Raw genomic sequence first — 27623 nt, 5'->3', positions numbered from 1 at the left:
GAATAAAGACCTTTCCAGACATCCAGAAGCTGAGGGAATTTTCTAATACACGACCTGCACTACAAGAAATACTAAAGGAGGCTATTAGACTACCATCAACAGGGACAACTTGTGGCAACTGAAACATAAAAAGGGGGAGCGTAAAGGCCTGAACTGGAATATGGGAATAGAGAAAGTAAGCGTACTGAAGAAACTGGAATACTCTAAATATCAAACTTTCTTTTACATAAACTCAAGGGTAACCACTCAAAAAACATCCAAATCTGAAATATATACTGTAATAAAAGAAGAAACAGAGGGAAACATCATAGAATACCACCACACAGAAATAACAGACAACAACAAAAAGGCAAAGAAACAATGGAGACACAGCCTTACCAGAAAACTAAAGACAGAATGACAGGAAATCCTCACATATCAATAATCACCCTAAATGTAAATGGACTGAACTCACCAATAAAGAGACACAGAGTAGCAGATTAGATCAAAAAACTAAACCCAACCATATGCTGCCTACAAGAGACACATCTCAGCTACAAGGACAAGCATAGACTCAAAGTGAAAGGGTGGAAATTGACACTTCAAGCAAATGGTACCCAGAAAAAATCAGGTGTAGCCATAATGATTTCCGATGAAACAGACTTCAGGGTGAAAAAGATAACAAGAGACAAAGATGGACATTTCATAATGGTAAAGGGGACTATACAACAAGAAGACATAACAGTCATCAATATTTATGCCCCCAATCAGGGAGCACCGAAATATACCAAGCAACTACTAACAGAACTAAAGGGAGAAATTGACCAAAACACAATTATACTAGGGGACTTAAATACATCATTGACAGCTATGGATAGATCATCCAAACAGAAGATAAATAACGAAATCGCAGCCCTAAATGACACATTAGATGAATTGGACATAATTGACATATATAGAGCACTTCATCCTAAAACATCAGACTATACATTCTTTTCTAGTGTACATGGAACATTCTCAAGGATAGACCATATATTGGGACACAAAATCAGCCTCAGCAAATTTAAGAAGATTGAAATCATACCAAGCATATTCTCTGATCACAAAGCTTTGAAATTGGATATCAACTGCAAAAAGAAAGCAGGAAAAAACACAAATACATGGAGATTAAACAACATACTTTTAAAGAACGACTGGGTCAAAGAAGAAATTAGAGGAGAGCTCAAAAGATACATAGAAACAAATGACAATGAAAATACATCCTACCAAAATTTTTGGGATGCCGCGAAAGCAGTTTTAAGAGGGAAATTTATATCATTACAGGCCTATCTCAAGAAACAAGAAAAATCCCAAATAAATAACCTCATGTTACACCTTAAAAAACTAGAAAAAGAAGAACAAGCGAAACCCAAGGTCAGCAGAAGAAAGGAAATAACAAAAATCAGAGCAGAACTAAATGAAATAGAGAACAAAAAGACAATAGAAAAAATTAATGTGACAAAAAGCTGGTTCTTTGAAAAGATTAACAAAATCGACAAACCCTTGGCTAGACTCACTAAGATAAAAAGAGAGAAGACACTAATTAACAAAATCAGAAATGAAAAAGGGGAAGTTATCACGGACACCACAGAAATACAAAGGATTATCCAAGAATACTATGAAGGACTATATGCCACCAAATTTAATAACTTAGAAGAAATGGACAAGTTCTTAGAAACATATAGCCTTCCAAGGCTGAATCATGAAGAACTGGAAAATCTTAACAGGCCGATCACCAGTAACGAAATTGAATCAGTCATCAAAAACCTTCCCAAAATCAAAAGTCCTGGACCAGATGGCTTCACCAGTGAATTCTACCAAACCTTCAAAGAGGATCTAATACCAATCCTGCTCAAACTCTTCCAAAAAATTGAAGAAGAGTCAGTACTCCCTAACTCATTTTATGAGGCCAACATTACCCTGATACCAAAACCTGGTAAGGACAACACAAAAAAAGAAAACTACAGACCTATATCTCTGATGAATACAGATGCTAAAATCCTAAACAAAATTCTAGCAAATCGAATACAACAATGCATTAAAAAGATTATTCATCACGACCAAGTGGGGTTCATCCCCGGGGCACAAGGATGGTTCAACATTCGCAAATCCATCAATGTGATACATCACATAAACAAAATAAAGGACAAAAATCATATGATTCTATCAATTGATGCAGAAAAAGCATTTGATAAGATACAACATCCATTTATGATTAAAACACTTACTAAAATTGGTATAGAAGGAAAATACCTCAACATAATAAAGGCCATATACGACAAGCCCTCAGCTAACCTCATAATTAATGGTGAAAAGCTGAAGCCCTTTGCTCTACGTTCAGGAACACGACAAGGTTGTCCCCTATCACCTCTGCTTTTCAACATAGTGTTGGAAGTCCTCGCCAGAGCTATCAGGCAAGAGAAAGAAATAAAAGGCATCCAAATTGGGAATGAAGAAGTTAAATTGTCACTCTTTGCAGATGACATGATGCTATATATAGAAAACCCTAAAGACTCAACCAAAAAGCTATTAGAAACAATCAATGAATATAGTAAAGTTGCTGGCTACAAAATCAACGTACAAAAGTCCATTGCTTTCCTATATACCAACAATGAAATCTCAGAAAAAGAGATAGAAAAAACAATTCCTTTTGCAATTGCAGCAAAAAGAATAAAATACCTAGGAATAAACTTAACCAAGGATGTGAAGGATTTATATGCTGAAAACTATAAGACATTTTTGAAAGAAATTGAAGAAGACACAAAGAAATGGAAAGACATTCCGTGCTCATGGATTGGAAGAATCAACATAGTTAAAATGGCCATATTACCGAAAGCCATATACAGATTTAATGCAATCCCCATTAAAATCCCAATGGCATTTTTTAAAGAAATAGAACAAAAAATCATCAGATTTGTTTGGAACCACAAAAGACCCCGAATAGCCAAAGCAATATTAAAAAACAAGGGCAATACTGGAGGTATCACACTCCCTGATTTTTCCTTGTACTACAGGGCTACAATAATCAAAACAGCTTGGTATTGGCGGAAAAACAGACACACAGACCAATGGAATAGAATTGAGAACCCAGAAATAAAACCACATAAATATGGACAGATAATTTTTGACAAAGAAGCTAAAAACATACAATGGACGAAAGACAGCCTCTTCAATAAATGGTGCTGACAGAATTGGATAGCTACGTGCAAAAGAATGAAACTGGACTGCTATCTGTCACCATGTACCAAAATTAATTCAAAATGGATCAAAGACTTAAGCATAAGACCGGACACAATAAACTGCATTGAAGAAAACATAGGTACTAAACTTATGGACCTTGGGTTCAAAGAGCATTTTATGAATTTGACTCCAAAGGCAATGGAAGTAAAAACTAAAATAAACAAATGGGATTATATGAAACTGAAAAGCTTCTGCACAGCAAAAGAAACTATTGACAAAATAATGAGGCAACCAACTGAATGGGAGAAGATTTTCGCAAACAGTTCCTCTGATAAGGGGCTAATATCCAAAATATACAAGGAACTCATGAAACTCAACAACAAAAAAACAAACAACCCAATTGAAAAATGGACAGAGGACCTGAAGAGACATTTCTCCAAAGAGGATATACAAATGGCAAATAGACATATGAAAAAATGCTCAACATCGCTAATCATCAGAGAAATGCAAATGAAAACCACAATGAGATATCACCTCACCCCAGTCAGAATGGCTTTCATCAACAAAACAAATAGTAACAAGTGTTGGAGAGGCTGTGGAGAAAAAGGAACTCTCATACACTGTTGGTGGGAATGCAGACTGGTGCAGCCGCTATGGAAGGCAGTGTGGAGGTTCCTCAAGAAATTACGAATAGAATTACCATATGACCCAGCAATCGCTCTCCTGGGTATCTACCCCAAAAATATAAAAGCATTTCTCTATAGAGACACGTGTACGCCAATGTTCATTGCAGCTTTGTTTACGGTGGCCAAGACATGGAAACAACCAAAATGTCCTTCGATAGATGAATGGATAAAGAAGTTGTGGTACATATACACAATGGAATACTATTCGGCGTTAAGGAAAGATGATATAGGAGCATTTGTGACAACATGGATGGATCTTGAGAGAATAATGCTAAGTGAAATAAGTCAGACAGAAAAAGCAGAGAACCCTATGATTTCACTGATATGTGGTATATAAACCAAAAAGAACAAGACAAACAAATGAGAAACAAAAACTCATAGACACAGACAATAATTTAGTGGTTACCAGAGGGTAAGGGGGTGGGGGGTGGGTGATGAGGGTAAAGGGGATCAAATATATGGTGATGGAAGGAGAACTGACTCTGGGTGGTGAACACACAATGGGATTTATAGACGATGTAATACAGAATTGTACACCTGAAATCTATGTAAATTTACTAACAATTGTCACCCCAATAAAATTAATAAAAAAAAAAAAATAAAAAAATAAAATAAAATAAAATAAAAAAAAATAAATAAATGCACAAAAAGTAGAGGTGTAGGATATTATAGGCTACATTTTCACCTAGTGTTTGTAAAAGAGCACAGAAATAACAAAGGGCTAGAAAAACGAAGCTGCAGTAACAGCATATAGCTAGTTTTTCTAGAGCAGCTGTATTCCAGAATTTTTTAATGCATCCATAATTAATCTGACTTCTTTTGATATTAATTGGACTGATTTTAATTCTAATTAATTTTAACTCTTATGAATAACTTTCAGCCATTTTCACACATACTTTTATCCTATCACAATTTTTTTTTTTTATATTGACATGTGGGTGATCCTCAGATAGAAAATAACTGGCCCTAAACCTCTATTCCAAATAGAGAACTGAAGTGCTCGCTCCGGCAGCACATATACCAAATAGAGAACTGAGGATGTTCTCCCTTCAGTCCCTGGTAACCCCCAGCACAGGATCCTGCCTCATTCCTAATGCCTTAGATTTGGGACCCTCATGCTGGACATATGTTGCTGCCTGTGAATTCCAGGCAGCTGCAGCAGCAGGTGGCATCTTCCTGGGTAGTCAGGGATTTCCTGGTATCCTAAACCACTGGATGTTTTATTCTAACCTTTACAACTATTTTAAACTTTTAAGAGTAAAGCTTTTATTCCCTTTCAATCAAACTCTCTTGCTCAGTTTTATTGTTGAAGTGTCAACTGGTCTTCCACAACTGGCAGCATTTTCTGTACTTTGTCTAGCATCCTCGTGACAGATCTAACTCTTCTTGAAATGAAACTTCCTGTCTTCAAGAATTTCAAAGCTGTTGCCACCTATGAAACGGCAGAATCAATTATACTTTAAATGTTAAAGATTTTGTTTTAAAAGCTGTTATTTATCTATGCATTTGCAATACAGCTCTGTTTGCAAATTTTGCTCTAAATTACATGAGGGTTGAGAAGAAGGGTCGGAATTTTTTAAGCGGGGATAAATGGCAAAAAGCCACAGAACCCAGCAATCTCTGAAATCTCATTGCTAATAAGTTAAACTGTTATAATAAAAATTCTCATATGTGAAGGTCTAAATGATCATACTCACCTGTAGCACACATTTATTAGCAATCACAGTTTTCCTTAAAAATGATGAGTTATAAGGCAGAGTATTAATAACAACAATTTATTGTCCAGGCTCTGTTATATAGTAGGTACTCAATAAATCTATGTTGAATTGCATTTTGTGTTAAATGAGAGATTTTGATTTAGTGATCCCTAATATCTCACTCTATTTTGACCTCTGATGTTATGATTTGTTCCATGAAGAACCAGATTAATAGATGGCAAGAAGCTTTCAGAGATGTGGGTTTTCCAATTCTCAAAATCAAAAGATAGGCGTCTGTCCACAAACTTCATGTAATATTGATAAAATAGGCCACTCTTCACCGAAGGCCAATTTCCATATGGTGTAGATATACAGTAATATCAGATGCCAAAGACAAAATAGAATGGATTTTCAACCATTAGCATTATACTTGATTTACTTAAAGAAAGTGTAATTTGATTTCCTTTAAAATTCTTCATGCATTTTTTGCAGTAATTATAGAAATCCCCTTTATTCTGCATGTGTAATAACGAGTATCTGGATGTTTCTGAGGAGTTAAGAAAAGCTCAGCTGAAATTATCTTGTTTTCCTTTCTATTCCTACTTGGTTATGGGTTCAAATGAATACAAATAACAATAGGTCACTTTTATGGAGCATTTTAAGATATATTATGTACTTCCTGATAAATGTGGACAGAAAATGCATTATTGTCGCATTTAAAAATGAAAAATCTAATCCTTGAAGAGGTTGTCATTTGACCAGCCCTACTCTGTAGGTAGCAGGATCAGGATTTAAACCCAATTATTTGGTTGATAACATAGGCCATTTTTTTTGCTGCTCCGTACCACAGTTGTTTACAGGCTCTGTGTTCATGTGTAGAGAACTTTAATATCTTCCTGACTTCTTTTGTGTGTACTAAATTGGTCTTCAAGGATTATGAACGCCACACAGGTTACTGGTTTTAAGGTAAGGGTCCCTAGCCTGAGCATGCAGTGTTAGTAAAAAGGTAATGAAAATGCAGTGTGGGTGACTCCAGAAGATAAGACCTTGTTTAAAAAACAGACTGTTTTCTATTTCCTGTGCTCTCCTCCATATGAATGAATGGCCAGATCCATCAAAGACTCCATCTAGGCCTCAGCAGACCAATACAATCACATGCACCTGGATGGTGATAAAGTCAAGTGTGTAGCCCTTCAAACCTTTTTATCTTATCTGACGTTGTTGTTTTTCTTTAGTCCTCATGAGCAATTAATATAAATTATGTATTTAAGAACTTGAGAAAAATGTGCTTTTGTCTTACTGTTTTCTACTGTGTTAAGATTCTGACTCATTTGTGACATTCACTGTTGAAATGATAACGAATTCTGACTTAATTATATATTTTTTCATATATATTATTGTTTTTCTACTACTCTCATTGTAAAGGTCATGGGCAGTGTAATTGTGGAAGATGTGACTGCAAATTAGGCTGGTATGGGAAAAAGTGTGAACACCCACATTCCTGCCCACTGTCAGCCGAGGAGAGTATCACAAAATGCCAAGGAAGTTCTGATCTGCCTTGCTCTGGAAGGGGTAAGTGAGGGCTCTCAGGCCTTGTCACCGTCTCCCAATCCTATGAGTCAAATGAATTAAATTCACATACATCTTATTTAAAAGACAGCTAAGATCCCTGAATGTGAGATTAATCTTTACAGCACTAATAAGACATCCAAGTTCCATGAGTGAAAGTACATGGTGAAATATAATCTCTCTCCCTCTGTCTCTGTCTCTGTCTCTCTCTCTCTGTCTCTCTCTCTGTCTCTCTCTCACACACACACACACACACACACACAACACACACACTCATTCTATCAGTCCACGTTAACTTTGAGGTGTGTTCAATTTCAGTTCAGCTCAATTCACTCAGTTCAATGCTACATTACAAAGAAAAAAATAAACTGTACAGTTGCTCAGAACTTTCTCAATGAGACCCTCTGATTGTCCACTGACATTTCAGAAACTCAGTAACATTAGTGTCTTGGCTTTTGAAAAGCATCATCTAGACAGATAGATCTGAATAGGTTTTTGTTGTTTAGAAGGCATGTCGTCTCAGGTGTGCTCTTGGTACCAACCAGATCAGTACAAATTGGAGAAGGAAGAATTCATCGAGAGGAAAGCTCGTTCAATTCTTTTTGATTTATCAGAGTACAAAATACAATTTTACCTCTAACATGAAAATGGCAAAGTTAATATGAAATATGCTTCAGAGGAACTGATAATTGAAGTTATTACAAATTTTATTCATGAGAGAGGAAAAGAATAAAGATTTCTTTTACCTGAATGTTAGATCAGAAATTTCATTTTATATTTCTGTTTTCTTTTTGAAAATCAAATTTTTTTATTGAGCTATAATTCAAATACCATGAAATCCACTCTTTTAGTGTGTACTACTTCATGGTTTTTAGTACACTGACAGAATCATGCAATTATCCGCACTATCTCATTTCAGAACATTTTCATCACCACAGAAGAATCCCTGTACCCCTTACCACTCATGCTCCATTCTCATCTTCCCTCAACCTCTAAAAACTATGAATCTACTTCCTGTCCCTATGGATTTAACTAATCTGAATATTTAATTTAAATGAAATGATAAAATATGTATCCTTTTTGTTTCTGACTTTATTCACTTAGTATAATAATGTTTTGAAGGTTTACCCATGTTGTAGCATGAACTTCATTCCTTTTTATGGCTGCATGATATTCATTTATATGGATATACCACATTTATTTAACCATTCATCACTTAATGGACATTGGGGTTGTTTCTAGTTTTTAGCCACATGAGTCAAGTTCTATAAAAATTCATGTATAAATTTTTGTGTGGATTTCTGTTTTAATTTCTCTTGGGTTTATACCTAGAAGTGGAATTTTTTGGTCATATGGTAACTCTGTTTAACTTTTTCAGGTAAAGTGGCTATACCATTTTACATTCCCACCGGCAGTGTATGAAGGTTTAAATTTCCTCACATTCTTGCCATTATTTGTTATCATCTTTTTCTTTTATTATTATTACTTACAGTTTTCTTTAAGTAGAAAACTCTTAAAGTCTCCCAAGATTATTTGTACCATAGGTGTTTTCCCATACTCTGATATTTATCCCTAATGATATAAGTAGGGGGATAAGATATGAGTAGAAGGAATTTTTTATTTCACAATCATTTCTGACTTGCTACATCTTTCACTAATAACCCCAGACAGGAACTGCTCTTCTGTCTGCATTAATGCAATGTGTCATTATAGTGCTTGAGTAAGCTCATTATGCTTTTAAAGTAACAAAGATTTTAAAAAATCATTCGCTGATAAAGATAACAAATTATATAACGGAAAAATAAGAAAATCATATAAAATATCTCTCAAATATAGAAATTCACTAAATATATATACTTACCAATAGATTTCAATTTGTCTCTAAAGTTTTTAATATAGTGGTAGTGTAAGAAGATTATTTTGGACTTTATATGTCAATTTTTAATAAACTCTGACAAACACATATTTGTCTCTGTAGAGATTCACTGATGTATTTAGCTACCATTTTTAAGCAATGGCTTATACTTAAAGTTTGTTTTATTAAAAATGTGTTGAATATATGAATTATGATTTTGCTTATTTTTTATAATTTATTTAAGCCTTTTGAAATACCTTCCAGATAAGTAATAAGCTTCTCTAGTTTCCTTGCAAATAAATGGAAGTATTGATGACTGAAGTGATTTCCTGGGGAACCATAATAAAATATAAGAAGTTTGAGAATGAAGGCTAAGGATTTATGCGAGCCAGTCCAGTACTTGGACCAACAGAGACCCTTTTTTCTCATAGTGCTACATCTGCAAACTCATTGGCATTGGATGTTTCAAAGCAAATAGCTAATATGAAAACTTTTAAAGGATTACTTTTGCTATTTACAGATGACAACTGCAGCTGCGGTTACATGCTTGAGGAACCAATTACAATAGGTTCTCAAGCTGGAGAGCCTCAGCAGCTTATCAGTTGAGGACAAGAAAAAAAAATATTCTCCCAATAGAATGCACTGATGTTCTTCAGTATAGCTCCCCTCAGGGGCCAGATGTAGGCATTTTTCCACAAGAAATTATATTAGATTACTTGCTTCTGCCGGTGATGACTAAGTGTGATCATTACGTCTTGAAGGTAGGGGAATAATTTAGATGATCTCTTACATTCTCTATTAATCCTCTGATTCCTTGATTTTGACAACTTTCTCTAGTCTCAAACCAATGTTCTGCTCAAAAACTTAAAATGGCTTATCATAGACTATACATTAGTTTTAAACTCTTCTTGACGTAGAAAAACTAATAAAAATTATTATATCATTATTAGTATTATTAATATTGAGGTTCTCCTCTTGAGTATGTGTCTGGCTTTGGCCAAAAATTGTGAGCAAAAGTGATGTGTGTCACTTTGGAGCAGAAGCTTAAGAGGCAGTGAGAGATTTGCCATCTCTTTTCCACCCTGGCCTGGGGATTTGGAGTTTTTGAAATGGTGACTGATCCATTAGCCTGGATCTCTGAGTGTGAATGATTAGCAGAAACCTCTGCATGAATGAGAAATAAACCTTTGTTGGTTTAAGCTGCTCAGATATTAGGGTTGTTTTTTATTACAGCAGAACTCCTAACTCATACTCTCTTCCATATACAAAATTCCACATACAATACCCAAAATACAATGAGGTGGGAAGAAGTACAATTATTCTTCTTTTTACAGAAAAAGAAATTGGTAATTTGAATGTTTGCTATCTTACATAGTAAGTGCCAGAGGTACGAGTTTTAATACAAACTTTTACTACAGGCTGACTCCTGAGCTGTTGTTTTAGACAATTTACTGATTATTTCATCATACCTATTTGCTGAACGATATGTAATGAATATATTTCCTTATTACAAATATCCTTATGCAAAATTATTGATATGGCTGCATAGTATTCCATAATATGGTTGTAACAAAAGAATAATCAATTCTCTTTTAGTAGACATCTAAATTCTCTAATTTGAGTTTTAATTATATAAATATCATAATTTACATTCTTGTATCTGAAAATTTGCACAATTTTTTAGTATTAATTCTTAGATGTGAAATGCATAGATCTAAATGAAAAAAATATATTAAAGCTTTTCAATAAAAATATTGCCCAAGCAATTCATATTCTCTAAAACAATTGTACCAGTATGCCCTCCCATCAGGAGCATAACAGGGATTCCCTTCCCCACCAATACTGACAATTTAAATAATCAGTTAGCTCTACTTGATATATTTTCCTTTTAGTGTTATAAACTCTTATCATTTATCAAATTTCTTTTATTGAGTCCTAGATTCTTCAAAGAGAATGACTTATCTGTAGCCATTATTATTCAGAGGCTTGTGTTTGAGGTATTTGTCTTTGATCATCATTTGTCCTTGTGCCTAAGTCATCTTTTTGTTTGATGCTGCTATCCCATGTGTTTTTGTTGCTTGTCCTCTGTGCCCTTTGGTTTTCTTTTATTAGACTTGTTCTAAGATATATTGCATATGTTTTAGTCCTTAAACACTCATAACCATACACCCCCACAAGGGAAGGTGTGAAGTGGAGGAAGAATGATAAATTGAAGCTAATCATTTAACATTGTAGCTCCTAGAAAATAGAAACCATGTCCTCATTTTTATCAATTAGTATGATTTAATTAATGAATTAAGCAAGTCGGTTCAATTCTCTTAACTAGGAACATACTTTCAAAGAATAATAGCATGCCAAATTCTCACCATCTGGAGATTTTTCACTTAAAGCCATAATTTATCTCTCTGATTTACTGCCAAAGCACATCTTTAAAATTTCTTGCTTTTATTTATCAGAGAAGTTTTCAATGATACATGCATTTTTTTAACCTATGAATTTTTCACTCGATGTGATTTTTTTTGACAACTGAATCATTATTTTTCTTACTTATGTATACAGAGATGCTATTATTTGGAACAGATAAAAAAAAAATAAAAAGTGGAAGTCCTCCAAACGTTGTTTTTTTTGGGGGGGGGGAGAGGATCTTTTCTTTACAAAAAATGTTTTACAACTTTATTGAGGTATAATTTATATACAAAGAAAACCTGCACTTATTTAATGTATGCAATTTGATGTGTGGACATATGCATACACCCAGGATACCATCCCCACAATCAAGGTAATAAATATACCCACTACCAAAAATGTCCCTGTGTGTGTGTGCGTGCGTGTGTGTGTGTGTGTGTGTGTGTTGAAAATGCTTTGCATGAGAGGTATCTAAAATAGTCAAACTTACAGTAGATTGGTGCAAAAGTAATTGCGGTTTTTGCAACTATTTTTTAACCTTTTAAACCGCAATTACTTTTGCACCTACCCAATAGAAGCAAAAATTAGAATGGTAGTTGCCAGAGGGTGAGGGAAGGGGGAAATGGGGAGTTGCTATTCAATGAGTATAAAGTTACAGTTATACAAGATGAATAAGTTCTAGAGATCTGCTGTACAATATAGTGCCTATAGCTAACAATACGATACTGTGCACTTAAAAATTTAAGAGGGTAGATTTCCAAACATTTTAAATTAAGCACCACACTGCCTATTGTAATTTTGATTATATTTTAAAACTCTTAGTGGCCTAATTAAATATCTTATTGTAAGTTACTTATAGTGGGAGATGCACAGAGTTTTCAAGTAGCAAGGGAACCCAGTGTGTTCTTCCAGTAATATTTCGAGACAGCAAATGGGATTTAGGTTACCTCTATTCGGAGTGATTTATTATAATTGATTGATTTATTATAATTATATCTGCCAGTGGTCAAGGACCCTGGAATAGTCCTGCACTGAATTATGGCATTTCAAACCGTTGTTAAGGACCACAGCCTAAGGAGAGGAAATGACCCTGTAAAATTAATTTCTTTACTGTTCCTTATCCAGAAGGAAATGGTCCTGATTTTTGTGATCCACCAAATGGGGAAAATATCAGTTTATTGGTAAATCATGCCCAAAACAAAAGTCTATAATGTGTCATATTATAGACATTAAATGATGAGAAATTAATCTAAGGATCCCCTGGGAGTCTCCAAGGATCTCTGAGAACACTTTGAACTTACAGTGTTCTCTCTCTATTATGGTTTTTGTATGTTCTACTATCATGAATCAACCCATAATAGTAACGTGGTATCTAGGAAAAGCCTGTTGATGATTTGCTTTCTTTGTACTCAAGAATTTATTAGAATATCATAAACTATACATGTATCCTATATTTCACAAAACCTCATGAATGTAAATGTTATATATTATATAGAATTTATTAAAGACATGGAGATAAAAAGATTGGGATTCAAAGAGAACTAAGGATGGTGCTGCTAACATTCTTTCTGTATGTCCTCACGATGTTCTGGGACTTCTATGTGGGGACATTTTCTATCCTCACGAGGAAACCAAAGGTGCAGGTGCCCAGAATTGATGGTTTACTGGAAGGTCTTGATTAAATCCAATATTAAATGTCTCATTCTTATGAAGAAGCAACATTGACTGAACTATTTTGACTTGCATATTTTGAAGGGAATGGAAAAAAAGAGTCAAGTTAAACAGAAAAGAAGGTCTCATACAAGGTGATTATTCAGGGATTCCCTCTTCCAATGGGTAAATAATTATCTATGTTCCTTATTTCTTTTTCTGTACTTTATCTTGCCTTTCTTCTTGCCATTTTTATATTCAACAGAACAGAATGGAGGAAAAGAAATTTATAAGTTGAATTTAATAATTTTACATATTATTTTTAAAAGATGGTAGAAAATATTTCAGTGGAAAATAATAAATATATTATTTTTTAATTATCTGAGGTTTTTCTAATCCATAGTCTAGAAAACTATCACTCCCCAAACAATATTTTTCTGCATGTTCTAGTCAAGGATCATGTTTAAATGTTTTGTCTATGCCAGCAGAACATTTTGTGTCAAAGCTAGGAACCAATCCAAATCAATAGATGACTTTTATTACATTTTGCATGATGCTTATGTGGTAAATTGAAAACTTGTGAAATTCTTTGGCTAAGAAAATTTCCTAATAAAGGCTGCAACAAATATTGTCAAAATCTATTTGAAATAAAAATAAAAAAATGGACAAGAATTCAATCCGAATTTCTTTAAGTGAGCTTAAAATGAAATGTGTGACAACTATGACAATTTGGTAACCACAATTATATAGTATTTATTTCTATTAAAACACTAAGCACATACTGTAGGGCTCCTGCCATTATTTAATCAATTTTATTCAATATAAACAAACAAATCAGATGCTTTTGTTTGGAAATGATCTGGTCTGGCTATTAGCCATAATCTTCATAGAACAATACACTCTCAAGATTTTCTTTTTAATAGAAAAATCAATGAGGCAGAATGTCATCATTTTGTCCAGGCTTTAGATCAGAACTCTGTGATTCCCCTCTTGGATACGTAAGATGTTATTAAAAATTGATGTGGCTAGTCATTGTGCTATATTTGCATAATGAATATATTCAATATATAATTATACTATAACATATAGCCAACCAATGCATATTTTCGTTAGTGATGTCTATCAAATTTAATCATCTAATATTTATTGACCACCTCTTGTCATATGTGTCTGTGCTAAGCCAGGGGTCAGGAAACTAGGAGTAGGAGGCCCACATTAAGTTTCTATAAATAAAGTTTTATTAGAACACAACCATGCTTATTTGTTTACATATGGCTGCTATTTTGCTATAACAGCAGAGTTGAGTAGTTACCACAGAGAGTTTATGGCACAGAGAGACTAAAATATTTACTGTCTAACCCTTTACACAGAAAGTTTGTTAACCCCTGTGCTAAGCATTTGTGATAAATGTAAAAAATACGGTGGGAAAAGGGATCGAGTGCCTGGAGAATCAGAGGAGGAAAATAATATTTTCTAAATAAATTTGGGTGGAAATGTATGGCTTCATGAAGTGAGTGAAGCTAGACTTGAGCCTGCATGGATGAGTAGCAACAGACAGATAATGATTTAGAAAAATGTGCATTCCATCTAGGTAGAGGGAAACATGGAGAGATACACTGAGTTAACAAGGGAATAACTTCTACAGGGAGCAAGACACAAATTCACTTTTGATGATATAGGAACAGTAAAAAAGTGGTGGGAGACAGCCTGGGGGCCAATGTCGTCTCTCCCACCCTCCACTCCCCTTCCCCATGTTGTGATGTGTTTGAGACAGAAAAAGCAACTTCTTTGCAGAGCTCTTGTTCTCATAGAAGTCTTAAGAAGCTCATTGTTAGTGAGAAGTACACACATGGTAAGCACGGATTGTAAATATGCTAAAAGGATGTCACAGAAATGCCAAATTCACCTTACTTAGTGCCCCCTCCATTGTATCATTGCTGAAACACCATGTTTAACGTGACGAAAGTTACCAAGATCCAAATCTTTCCATGAACAAGATAAATGCATTGGCATCCTCTCTTATGCCTTTCTTCCTCCTTCTTGTACCTTAAATCATGCTTGCTTACTTACTTACTTACTGACAGCATGTGAGAAAACAAATACAGATCCAAATGGTCTTTTTTATTGAAAGTCATTCATTTTAGCAAAGTAGTAAAATAACAATGGTGTAGCACAGACCTTTAACATATTAAGGGTCACATTATCTGCACTGGGTATGTATCCACATATCTATGTGTGTTAAACAGAAAAAGAACATTATGTCACAGTGAGGCATGATTGGGGATTATTGGTAGAGCGGAGAGGCTCTAGACTTAGTCTGGGCTCTACCACTAGCTAGGTGTGGGAGCCAGCAAGTCACAGGCTAAAATAGCAGCAAAACCTGAATGGTGACTGAACTTAGCTTTTCCAGGCTACTTTCCCTCCCCTTTACTTCCCTGTGCAGTATGTGAACGCGACTCTGTTTTGACTCATTTGGACTCCTAGATTTCATGTTTGCTCTCATGGGCTCCATGCCTTTCATTTCTGACTCACTTTCATAATAGACTTTGTGTCTGGTTTTGCATAGCTAACGAGACCTACAGAGAGTTGAGTATTCACAAGAATCAGGTGACTAGCCAAGCTGTTCTTCATGATTCCGCTTTCTACTAAGTGACTGTGTTGGGTACAGCATAATATATTCTTCAGTTATGAGATCCTTTCATTTAAAATATAACAGTTAAGATGGATGAGATTTTGGTTCTCCATAAATATTTATTTCTCATACAATTCCTTCTAGTTGGATACAGGAGGAAAAGCAGGATTCTTTGGCTTCTTATTTAAGTGTCTAAATAATTTTGGCCTCTTTGCTGCTTAAAATATCCAAGCCATGTGGATGCTTGTAAATAGTACCAAATGGTCTGGCATGGTACAGTCGTGAGCTGTTTAAGGTTTGAATGGTCCCAAAGATGAAACAGCAAATGTTTGAGGTCATATGTAAAGTCCTTTACAAGGACATTAAATCCATTGCCAGAATTTTTTTTTCTAGGTTTCTTCCTAAGACCCTGTATTGCACAACAGTTAACTGAGGGATCTTAAAAGAAGTAGAAAAAAATGTATACAAATATAGAGTATATGGAGACTGGAGGGTCTCTCACACTACTTCATTTGATTAATTTGTTGGAAATTTGGGTATGGCTAGTGTTACTATTGAATTATAATTGCAATGGGTAGACAGAATCATAGAACTTACACTGCTGAGTGCAATTGTAATTATAAAAAAGGGAGCAGCAAAACTCAAGGGGCATAACTCACGATTAAGTCTAGATCCACTCTTCTGGATGATTCTACTATATAAAGAAGTCCAGAAGCATTATTGGTAAAAGAGATCTTGGAGGTGTTAAGAGGCCTAAAGTCTTATGGCTACACAAGGGTGTGACAGGGCTGGTACATGCTCACATTGTTCAATCGTGCTCCCAAGTGTTACTCCCATGCTTCACTTGGGTGATCCCTGGGAAAACTATTGACAGGTATCGATTTCCTATTTGGGTAGAGAGGCTCGCACACAATGCCAACCTTATGCTTCTTCTCAGTATCTACAGCCTTAACAGCTAGCCACTTTCCAATTGTGAGGGCATGAGCCTTTCAGGGAACAGGAACTAAGACATAGCCACATGACCTATGACATCCTTGCAGGGCAGATGTGCCCACAATCTTTATTGTTGGTGTGCCCCTGTAAATGTTTTTTTGTTTTGTTTTGTTTTTAGCTTTATGAACTCTCAGTTTTGTTATCTGTAAAAACAGTATTATAACTGCTCTTTTCCATCAAAAATGTTGTGAGGAACAATTAAGATAGCACACAGGAAATTGTTTTGTTAACTTTAAAACTAATATGCACTTGTAAAGGATTATAAGAATTTAAGTAGATGACACAGCAGATGAATTCAAGGACATAAAATTTAATAGAGAAAACAAGACCAATATTCATTCACTCATTCATTCATTAATTTGTTCATACATTCAATATATATTTATTGGGATCTTACTACATGCATAGAACCTATCTAGGTCCTAAGGACAGAGTAATAAATAAGGCAACCAATATCAGGGCTCTACTAGAGCTTCTAATGAGTTTGGTTGGAGAAGTTAAACAAGAAAACAATTTTGGTTAATGCTAGGACCAGGAAATCAAGATAATATGATAGAATGGCCAAAGTAAACTCTCCAGAAGGCTGGGGGTGGTTTCAGATGAGGTGATCAGGATCCCTCTCTGAAGAGGTCCTTTTTGGCCAGATCTGGAAGGGGGGCCAAATGAGAACTGAGGGAAGATGGCCAGAAAAACAGAAAGAAAAAAAAAAGAAAATGTTTATACAAAATTTCAGACTCAGGTGATGAAGGTTTCCTGGAAGAGATCAAAGTCAGGTAGGTTTTGTCTCTACAGAGTCCATAGGGGAGACTTAGAGTTTGTTGAAGAAGTAGTTTTAAAATACCAATGCTGGGCTCCCACCTGATTTAATTTGTCTTCAATTAAATTTGTCTGAGCATCAGGCAGTTTAAAAGCTCCCCAGGTGCTTCTATCCTGAAGTCACAATAAGAATCAGTGCTCTGCAGAGTTGTGTAATGGGCATGGTTGTGCCGCAGAAGGACTAAGCAGAATACACCCTGATTTTGCCTTACTTCCCACAGAGCAAACAGGGCTTCAAGGAGTCCTTAAAAGTTGCAGAAAAATTACTGCCTTGTGGGGTCTTTTCTAGGTGCTCTGTGTGAGTTGAGGGTTTGAGGAGGTATGTTCTTGGAAAAGGGGAAAATAATTTCCCAAACAGGAAATCATATCAGGAGGCACAGAAATATGAAATAATACGATATGTTTGTTAAGGGAACTGTTCCATTCCAAGTTTTAGATATCTGAGGTAGGAGTGAGAATCTGTATTTTTAAATAGATTTCCAGTGTTGTTATGAAGCTTTCGGGTATGAACGCTGGGGATATATCTCTCCTACAAAAATATCCTTCCATGGTCCTCAGTGGCTCAGAAGCCTTACACCTGCTTTAACTTTCATAGTTTTCTGAGAATTTATCTGTGATTTATTTCCTCCACCAGGATAATTTGTATTGTAATGAGGGATTCTTAGAATTATATATCCAGGGATTCTCAATCTGGAATTCATACAACTCTGGAGGTTTATAGTTGGGTATCAGGGCAATAAGAACTTAACATGGCACAAATACATTGTATAACTTTCAATATATATTTTTATGAAAAGAGTGTCCATGGCTTCTTTTACCAAATTCTAAAAGGGATATATAATATTGACAAAAGGTGACAATGATTTAGAGACCACTGTAGAAAACCCAAACAAACATTGTTAAAGAGATGTCACAGAAGATTATTTAGAAACATATTTTTAACTGGATGTGTCTTAACTATAGACTGCATAGTTTAATCATTAAATTAGCAAATTATTCAAACAGTAATCAAATATATAAGTACTTTGTGATATCTAGTTGTATATGGAACTTATGATTTAGCTTCTTTTAAAGAAATATATTCACAAGATTGAAGTTTGGAATGAAAAGAGGGACCATTCCCAAAACCACTTTATTCAAAGTCATGAGAATTTGTCACTGAAGTTTCTTATTAGGATAATTAGAAGCCCAGGCAAAAGTTCAAGCACAGGAAAAAAAAATGCCATTCCTGTTTTTCTCTCAGAACAGAATGACATTTCTTCTGTAATGCTTTAGATGTCAGTCTGTACCCATGAGAGGTGTCCACTCTGATTAGTAGTAAATTTTGAAGTACTGGATGATCATAAGAGTACAACCTGGCATTCCAGAAATAGCAGTAGTATAAGAACAAGAACAGAAGGAAATTTAATTTGTATGCTAATCAAGTTTCATTTGGAATTGTTTTAAGGAGACCCATCTTATTATGTAAAAATAGTCTTTTATTAAAAAATAATTTAAAAAATGTATTAACGAAATGTAATTGGTGTTTTGCGATTCTTACATGGCTCCAAACTAAGATTTAGCTATAAACTTATTTCCAATAAACGTTTAACCATATTATTCTTGTTTTAACTGGGGCTAGGTAATGTCCATATAAATCTTGGAAATGTGTGGTATAGAGTTAAATTATCAAAGAAAATTTCAAGAAATGTGACAGAACACATAACCTGAGGAAACAGTAGAAAAGACAGATGAACAGGTCATGAAGCAGCAATAACTGTTTGTTGTTAACATTGAATGATCCAGGACCCATGTCCTGTGCTTATCCCTGTTTGTTCATCATACATCCATTTATTTACTCAATGCAATTAATTACATTGTCAATATAATAAGACAAGGAGGTTCTTCATAATATTTACTTTAATGGAATAATTTGGGTAGCTGTTATTTTACCTGTCTGATGTTGCTTAAGTTTCTGGGTGAATCCAAGAGCTTTATTTCTGGTATAAACTGGCTATACTGAGGGAAGTGGTGTTTAATGAGAATATGTGCTGTTATTTGTTCTATTTAAATATAAAAAGTGTTCAAGAGACATGGTTGTTGCCTTCTAGAGATCAAAGATTCTCAGTAACAAAAAGGTGCAGCATTACTGCTACCAGATCACACTTAACAGCAATCCCAAATTTGGGACATAGACTTGTTTGGTTTTTCTGTCCTGAAAGAACTCTAGCTTTCTTGATTATGTTTTTAATTTCTTTGTCATTAATTACAGTGCTGAGAATATAACACAATTACACAACATCTATTTTAATTAAGAGTCATTTGGATGCAAATGGCAGAATCCCAATTCAATCAGAATAAACAAATGAGTTATGTGCTCACATAACCAAAAAGGACAGGGGTAAAGATGACCTTTAGGATGAATGGAAAAGGGATTTATAGACAACCTTACATCAGTCTCTTTTTCACTCTTTCTATCACACACGCGCCCGCGTGCGCGCGCACACACACACTCACACACACAGACGTGTGTGTACATATTCACACTCAACTGCCCTGAGCACACACATTTCTACTTTTGTCAGCAGTTTAGTCTTAATCTTGCCTTTTGCAGAGTGATTTTTCTTTATACAGGAGAAAGATGGATTTTAGTATTATCTAAAGTTATATTATTACTGTAACCTGACCGAGGAAAATGAAAGACTCTTCCTTCCCTGGCGGTTCAAGAGAGAATAAAATCTAAGGAAAAACTCTGATTGGCTTAGCTTGGAACAATGATCAATGCTGAACCAATCACTGTCCAAAAGGATGATGGAGTGTTAAACTTAGCCCAGCTCGGGACAATGCTGGAGTGGTGAGATGTAAGAGTATAAGACTTCAAAGAATCCTTATGAGCGGACAAAACAATTTTTATTGATTGCAACTGCATTTCAGGTTGTTATTGATCTTGAGAAACTTTGATTATATGTAGTGCCTTCTTGGTGTAGCAAGAATGATATACAGCATATTTTCAGATTTATAACCAAAGGACAGCACCACAGGACAAAGCAATTCATTAATGATTGTGGTAGGCAAAATAAAGGCCCCTAAAGACATTCATTTCCTGAAGCTTGGAAACTGTGAATATGTTAGATTACATGGCAAAGGGGGAAAATTGCTCACGGAATTAAAATTGCTAATCAGGAGATTATAGTGGATTACCTGGGTGGGCTGATATAATCACAAGGGTCCTTACAAGAGGAAAAGGAGACAAAAGAAGAGGCAGAATCAGAGTGATTCAACAGGAGAAGGACTTAGCCTGTTGCTGACTTAAGGATGGAAGAATGGGGCCAAGAGCTGAAAAATGCATTTGGCAAAGGTAAGGAAATAGATTGCTCCTAGAGCCTACAGAAGAAATGTAGTCCTGCTGACATATTGGTGTCAGTCTGGTGAAATCCATTTAGATTTCTGATCTCCAGAACTATAAAGTAATATGTTTTTGTTGTTTTTAGCCACAGAATTTGTGGTAATTTGTTATACGTGTAGTAGCAATAGGAAACTAATACAGTGATCTATGGAAATATTCTTTGGTATAGTCAGTAAAACTGCAACAGAATCTGTTTCTGAGTGAATTATGTTTTCCCATGAATTATTAAAGTCTTTTTACAGATAATAGGAAAAATAATAATGATAAAACACTTATTTCTTTTACTGCTAGTACTTTAACTATACATAAATATACCAGCCAAAGCATAATTTCCTAACTGACTTTTACCTTGCATTATTTTAAAATAATGGAAACTAGTTTTTAAACACAACATTTAATTCTACATTTTACATTTATATGAGATCATACAATTTATTGTATGTTGTTATGTAGTCCGGATACATTCTTTCTAAAGGATAAAGCTATATTAAGATATTTTGACCAAGCTTAATATGCATTTTTATTCCATAATTTAATCCATTATTCTATTCAAATGGCCCATGAATGTAATTATAAGACTTTAATACAATGGTTTGATTTTTTTTTTCCTGTTTCCACATTGTAATTCTGGGGACACATCATTATCTAAATAAGTAGATCCAAATTTTGCAGGACGTATATTTTGGGAGCCCTTTTTAATAAAATGAATTCAAAATTGCAAGTATAAAATTAGTTAAGGTGAATATTAATTAGGATTAAAAAGGAAATTAACATAAATTACATTTTTTTAAAGCAGGCAAATACTACAGACATCACAAAATTCAGAATATGACAATTTTATGAATCTGTTGTAAATGGGGCTGTATATATCAAAACTTGTTCTCAACTTCTTAAATGGGGGTTCAGTATTATAGAATGTATTCAATATTATGACCTGATCTGTGGCTTACATTGTCATTCATGACCGAGAGGACTTTAGGAGTATTTCTAGAAGCCATTCCTATACCCTGAAAAGCCATAGAAGTGACTATACTCCCACTAATCCCAAAGTAAATGTATCCTTGATTCAGTTTCCCTTTGGCTTAATCCCAAAAGTGCCTGGAGCCATTCCAGTGCCCCTTAACCTGAGAAGTATGGCTGAATGGAAGTTGGAATAGAAATATTGAGTGGTCTTAATCAATTAAGTTAAAATTTCTTATTGTCAGGATCCTCCCCAGCATTGTGGAAGGGACCCCCACAAGTAAGAAATCTGAGGATGAATCATCATTAGCTCTATGGTTAATGTGCCTCTAACTCTTTGATGCTTGACACTGAACAACTGCACTTGGGGCTGTACACAAAGTAGAGAACACTGAGTTTCTATGACCTGTCATTGACTTTCTATGTTTCCCTCTCCAAAACAGTAATAAGCAAATCATTTGCAAAGGTGAAACACTTGCTGTGGCATCAGCCCGTCTAGCTATTACTATAAAAGGTGAAGTCTGTTTGTAATTCTTTATGATACTCCCCCAGAGGGACTTTTAATATCTTTGTAGCTCGGCAGCTATCTGATTCATGATGTTAATATCATAAACATTCTTTTGGACTATTAACAAGAAAGTATTGTTTAGAGTTGTGCTACATATGAGTATCTCCAGTCCAGGCATCCTTTCACTGCCTGGACGTGTGTGGAATTAGAAATATTTGTCACATTATCAGCTTCCAAATATATATATATATGTATATATATATATATATATATATATATACACACACACATATATATATATATATATATACACATATTTTTTAAATATATTGGGGTGACAATTGTTAATGAAATTGCATAATTTCAGGTGTACAATTCGGTATTACATCATCTATAAATCTCATTGTGTGTTCACCACCCAGAGTCAGTTCTCCTTCCATCACCATATATTTGATCCCCCTTACCCTCATCTCCCTCCCCCGACCCCCCTTACCCTCTGGTAACCACTAAACTATTGTCTGTGTCTATTAGTTTTTGTTTCTCATTTGTTTGTCTTGTTCTTTTGTTGTTTTTAGTTTATATACCACATATCAGTGAAATCATAGGGTTCTCTGCTTCTTCTGTCTGACTTATTTCGCTTAGCATTATACTCTCAAGATCCATCCATGTTGTCACAAATGTTCCTATATCATCTTTCCTTAACGCCAAATAGTATTCCATTGTGTATACATACCACAACTTCTTTATCCATTCATCTATCGAAGGACATTTTGGTTGTTTCCATGTCTTGGCCACCGTAAACAAAGCTGCAATGAATATTGGAGCACACGTGTCTTTGTGTATAAATGATTTCAAATTCTTTGGGTAGATACCCAGGAGAGGATTGCTGGGTCATATGGTAATTCTATTTGTAATTTTTTGAGGAACCTCCACACTGCCTTCCATAGTGGCTGCACCAGTCTGCATTCCCACCAACAGTGTATGAGGGTTCCTTTTTCTCCACAGCCTCTTCAACACTTGTTGCTATTTGTCTTGTTGATGATAGCCATTCTGACTGGGGTGAGGTGATATCTCATTGTGGTTTTTATTTGCATTTCTCTGATGATTAGTGATGTTGAGCATTTTTTCATATGTCTATTTGCCATTTGTAAGTCCTCTTTGGAGAAATGTCTCTTCAGGTTGTCTGCCCATTTTTCAATTGGGTTGTTTGTTTCTTTGTTGTTGACTTTCATGAGTTCCTTGTATATTTTGGATATTAGACCCTTATTGGAGGAACTGTTTGCAAAAATCTTCTCCCATTCAGTCGGTTGCTTCTTTATTTTGTCGATGGTTTCTTTTGCTGTGCAGAAGCTTTTAAGTTTCATATAGTCCCATTTCTTTATTTTAGCTTTTACTTCCATTGCCTTTGGAGTCAAATTCATAAAATGCTCTTTGAACCCAAGGTCCATAAGTTTAGTACCTATGTTTTCTTCTATGTAGTTTATTGTGTCAGGTCTTATGCTTAAGTCTTTGATCCATTTTGAATTAATTTTGGTACATGGTGACAGATAACAGTCCAGTTTCATTCTTTTGCACATGGCTATCCAATTCTCCCAGCACCATTTATTGAACAGGCTGTCTTTCCTCCATTGTATGTTTTTAGTTTCTTTATCTGTCCATATTTATGTGGTTTTATTTCTGACTTCTCAATTCTATTCCATTGGTCTATGTGTCTGTTTTTCCGCAAATACCATGCTGTTTTGATTATTGTAGCCCTGTAGTACAAGCTAAAGTCAGGCAGTGTGATACCTCCAGCATTGTTCTTTTTTCTTAAGATTGCTTTGGCTATTCGGTGTCTTTTGTGGTTCCAAACAAATCTGATGATTTTTTGTTCTATTTTTTAAAAAAATGCCATTGGGATTTTGATGGGAATTGCATTAAATCTGTATATTGCTTTGGGTAAAATGGCCATTTTAACTATGTTGATTCTTCCAATCCATGAGCATGGAATGTCTTTCCATTTCTTTGTGTCATCTTCAATTTCTTTCAAAAATGTCTTATAGTTTTCAGCATATAGGTCCTTCACATCCTTGGTTAAGTTTATTCCTAGGTATTTTATTCTTTTTGCTGCAATTGTAAAGGGAATTGTTGTTTGTATTTCTTTTTCTGAGATTTCATTGTTAGTATATAGGAATGCAATGGACTTTTGTACGTTGATTTTGTAGCCAGCAACTTTACTATATTCGTTGATTGTTTCTAACAGCTTTTTGGTGGAGTCTTTAGGGTTTTCTATATATAGCATCATGTCATCTGCAAAGAGTGATATTTTAACTTCTTCATTCACAATTTGTATGCCTTTTATTTCTTTTTCTTGCCTGATGGCTCTGGCAAGGACTTCAAACACTATGTTGAAAAGCAGAGGTGATAGGGGACAGCCCTGTCGTGTTCCTGAATGTAGAGCAAAGGGCTTCAGTTTTTCACCATTAATTATGAGATTAGCTGAGGGCTTGTCATAGATGGCCTTTATTATGTTAAGGTATTTTCCTTCTATACCTATTTTATTAAGGGTTATTATCATAAATGGATGTTGTATCTTGTCAAATGCTTTTTCTGCATCAATTGATATAATCATATGATTTTTGTCCTTTATTTTGTTTATGTGATGTATCACATTGATGGATTTGCAGATGTTGAACCATCCTTGTGCCCCAGGGATGAACCTCACTTGGTCATGATGAATAATCTTTTTAATGCATCGTTGTATTCGATTTGCTAAAATTTTGTTTAGGATTTTTGCATCAGTATTCATCAGATATATAGGTGTGTAGTTTTCTTTTTTTGTGTTGTCCTTACCAGGTTTTGGTATCAGGGTAATGTGGGCCTCATAAAATGCGTTAGGGAGTACTGACTCTTCTTCAATTTTTTGGAAGAGTTTGAGCAGGATTGGTATTAGATTCTCTTTGAAGGTTTGGTAGAATTCACTGGTGAAGCCATCTGGTCCAGGACTTTTGCTTTTGGGAAGGTTTTGGATGACTGATTCAATTTCTTTACTGGAGATCGGTCTGTTTAGATTTTCCAGTTCTTCATGGTTCAGCCTTGGAAGGCTATGTTTCTAAGAACTTGTCCATTTCTTCTAGGTTATTGAATTTGGTGGCATATAGTCCTTCATAGTATTTTTGCATGATCCTTTGTATTTCTGTGGTGTCCATGATAACTTCCCCTTTTTCATTTCTGATTTTGTTAATTAGTGTCTTCTCTCGTCCAAATACATATATTTTTAAACTGGAAATATGTAACCTGGAGCTTCAGTGTTTCTGTTTTTGTTTATTTGTCATACAGACCGTTACTTCTGACCTGAAGCCCTTGCAGATATCAAGCTCTTCCAGAAAAATGTTTTATGACCTTGAGTTTTAGTTTCAGGGTCCATAAAAAGCTCGAGTTTTCATGATAGAAATTCAGAGTTGGAACTCTCACTTAAAAAGAGATAAGGAAGCTGATCCTCTCCAGATTGATGCTAAGCCTAAAAAGAGCTTTGCATGCTCATTGAAAAGTGTCCACACACTCTAGAGTCCTTATTCTACCATTTAAAATGCTCTTGTGCATCTTTTCATAAGACTTTAGAGACAGAAGATTTTCAGTCTTAATGCATTGATATGAAAATAATACAAAAAGAAAGGTTTTCAAAACTTTTTTATTCTCTTCAACTCTTGGGGAAAAAGCAGACCTTTATCTTTGTCAAAAGAGAACAAAATTATTGGCATGACAAATCAAGGTTCGAAGGTTGAAGTAAGGAAGTGGAAAAGTTCAGCAGATGGTCCCCAAAGCCTGGATTAGACAAGAAAATACCAGAGGCAGCACAGATTTGTGAAGACATGTCCACTCAGGCCAAAGTCCTGGGCTGGCTGGGAGCAAAGAGATATAACAGAACAAAAAGAAATGGGACAGAATGTCTTAATAGAGTGAAGATAGTGGTATATATATATATATATATAAGCAGGGCTTTTGCAGGGAAAGATTACGTTCTCTACTTCTTTTTGTTTCCTTTGCTTGAATAGTATTTAGGAAGGTACTGGAGGCTTCAGTGATGATTGAATTAACCTTTTCCTGTATGCAAAAATCTGTACGATTAAGCTTTTGTTCTTATGCAGTACTTCCAATATTAGATTGAAAACTGAATGAATAATAGTAGTTAACATTTAATAACTACTTATTATGTGCTAGGTATTGTGCTAGGTTGATATACTTATATACGTGTGCTACGTTGATATACTTGATATACGTACGTTTCTTAATATTCTCATGACCTCATAATGTGATATAATGATAATCCTTACACAGCTTATGACATCTGTCTGTCTTTTTCTGTTTATGTAAATCCTGTTGTTTCTATTTCAATAGACACAGTTCCAGTCTAGGTTCTTGTTGGTGTCCTTCTCTCTACCTAGGATATCCACTGATACCTTATTTGCTGACGTAAATCAAACTTCATGCATAGATGTAATTATATTTCTCTCCATGTTACAGATAAACCTGTGTACACTTTTATTTTTGCATATGCACTACTATAATTATGTTTTAAGTTTGTGTCTCCTATCGTTGGGTCCATGAGTAGTGGTGTTCTTCTTTGTATTTCTATATTTTAGCATCAAGCCAGTACTTGGCTAAAAATGGAGAGCAATGATTGATTGTGAAATCAATGACTAAGTGAGTGTAAAGATGAATCCAGTATTTCCTCTTTAAAAGAAATGATCATGTACAAGAAATTAAAAAACTGGTTCTAAGCATGGGTGCCTAAATAGTTAGAGATCTGTCAGTGGAAAATCTTGATTTCATTGAATACAGGGCCTCCTTCCCATGGGTTTAGTTCTATATTCCCTAGCAGTGATCTGGAAGGGAAAGGAAAAATTGAATCTGGAATGAAGTTGGTGTGTGTGTATCTATATGTATTTTCCTATGACTTAATTCCAAAGTCAGTTAGTGATATATAGGAATTTCCCTTTATTTTTGCTTTTTTTTCTAATTAAAAGATTATATTTTGTAGCCAATGAAAAAATTTTTATTCACTGATAATACGTAATTTCTAGCATTTGTTAATATTAAGACTGATTTTATTCTCCATTTAAATTGTATGTTTTAATCTTTCCTGTTATAAATAATTCAACACAAATTTGAAGAAAACTTGAAAAATTAATACAATAATGCTGTTTATTAATTTAACTTGATCCTGTGATAGAGTGATCTAATATTCAGTATGTGTCCGTCAATCTGTAAGTATGTGTCCATCAATCA

General features: G+C 34.8%; 1 protein-coding gene across 1 annotated transcript in view; it reads left to right on the top strand.

The window, feature by feature from the left end:
* The window catches only part of ITGBL1 (integrin subunit beta like 1), a 201082-nt gene that overhangs the window by 100854 nt on the left and 72605 nt on the right, over positions 1–27623 (top strand). The window contains exon 7 of the mRNA XM_081046458.1: positions 7007–7153. Within this exon, the coding sequence (XP_080902584.1) occupies positions 7007–7153 (147 nt within the window). The remainder of the gene's footprint in view (positions 1–7006; positions 7154–27623) is intronic.

Source organism: Rhinolophus hipposideros (genome assembly GCF_964194185.1).
Source record: "Rhinolophus hipposideros genome assembly, chromosome: 4".
In the NCBI taxonomy this organism is placed as follows: domain Eukaryota; kingdom Metazoa; phylum Chordata; class Mammalia; order Chiroptera; family Rhinolophidae; genus Rhinolophus; species Rhinolophus hipposideros.
This window is presented reverse-complemented; position numbering and strand designations above follow the sequence as displayed.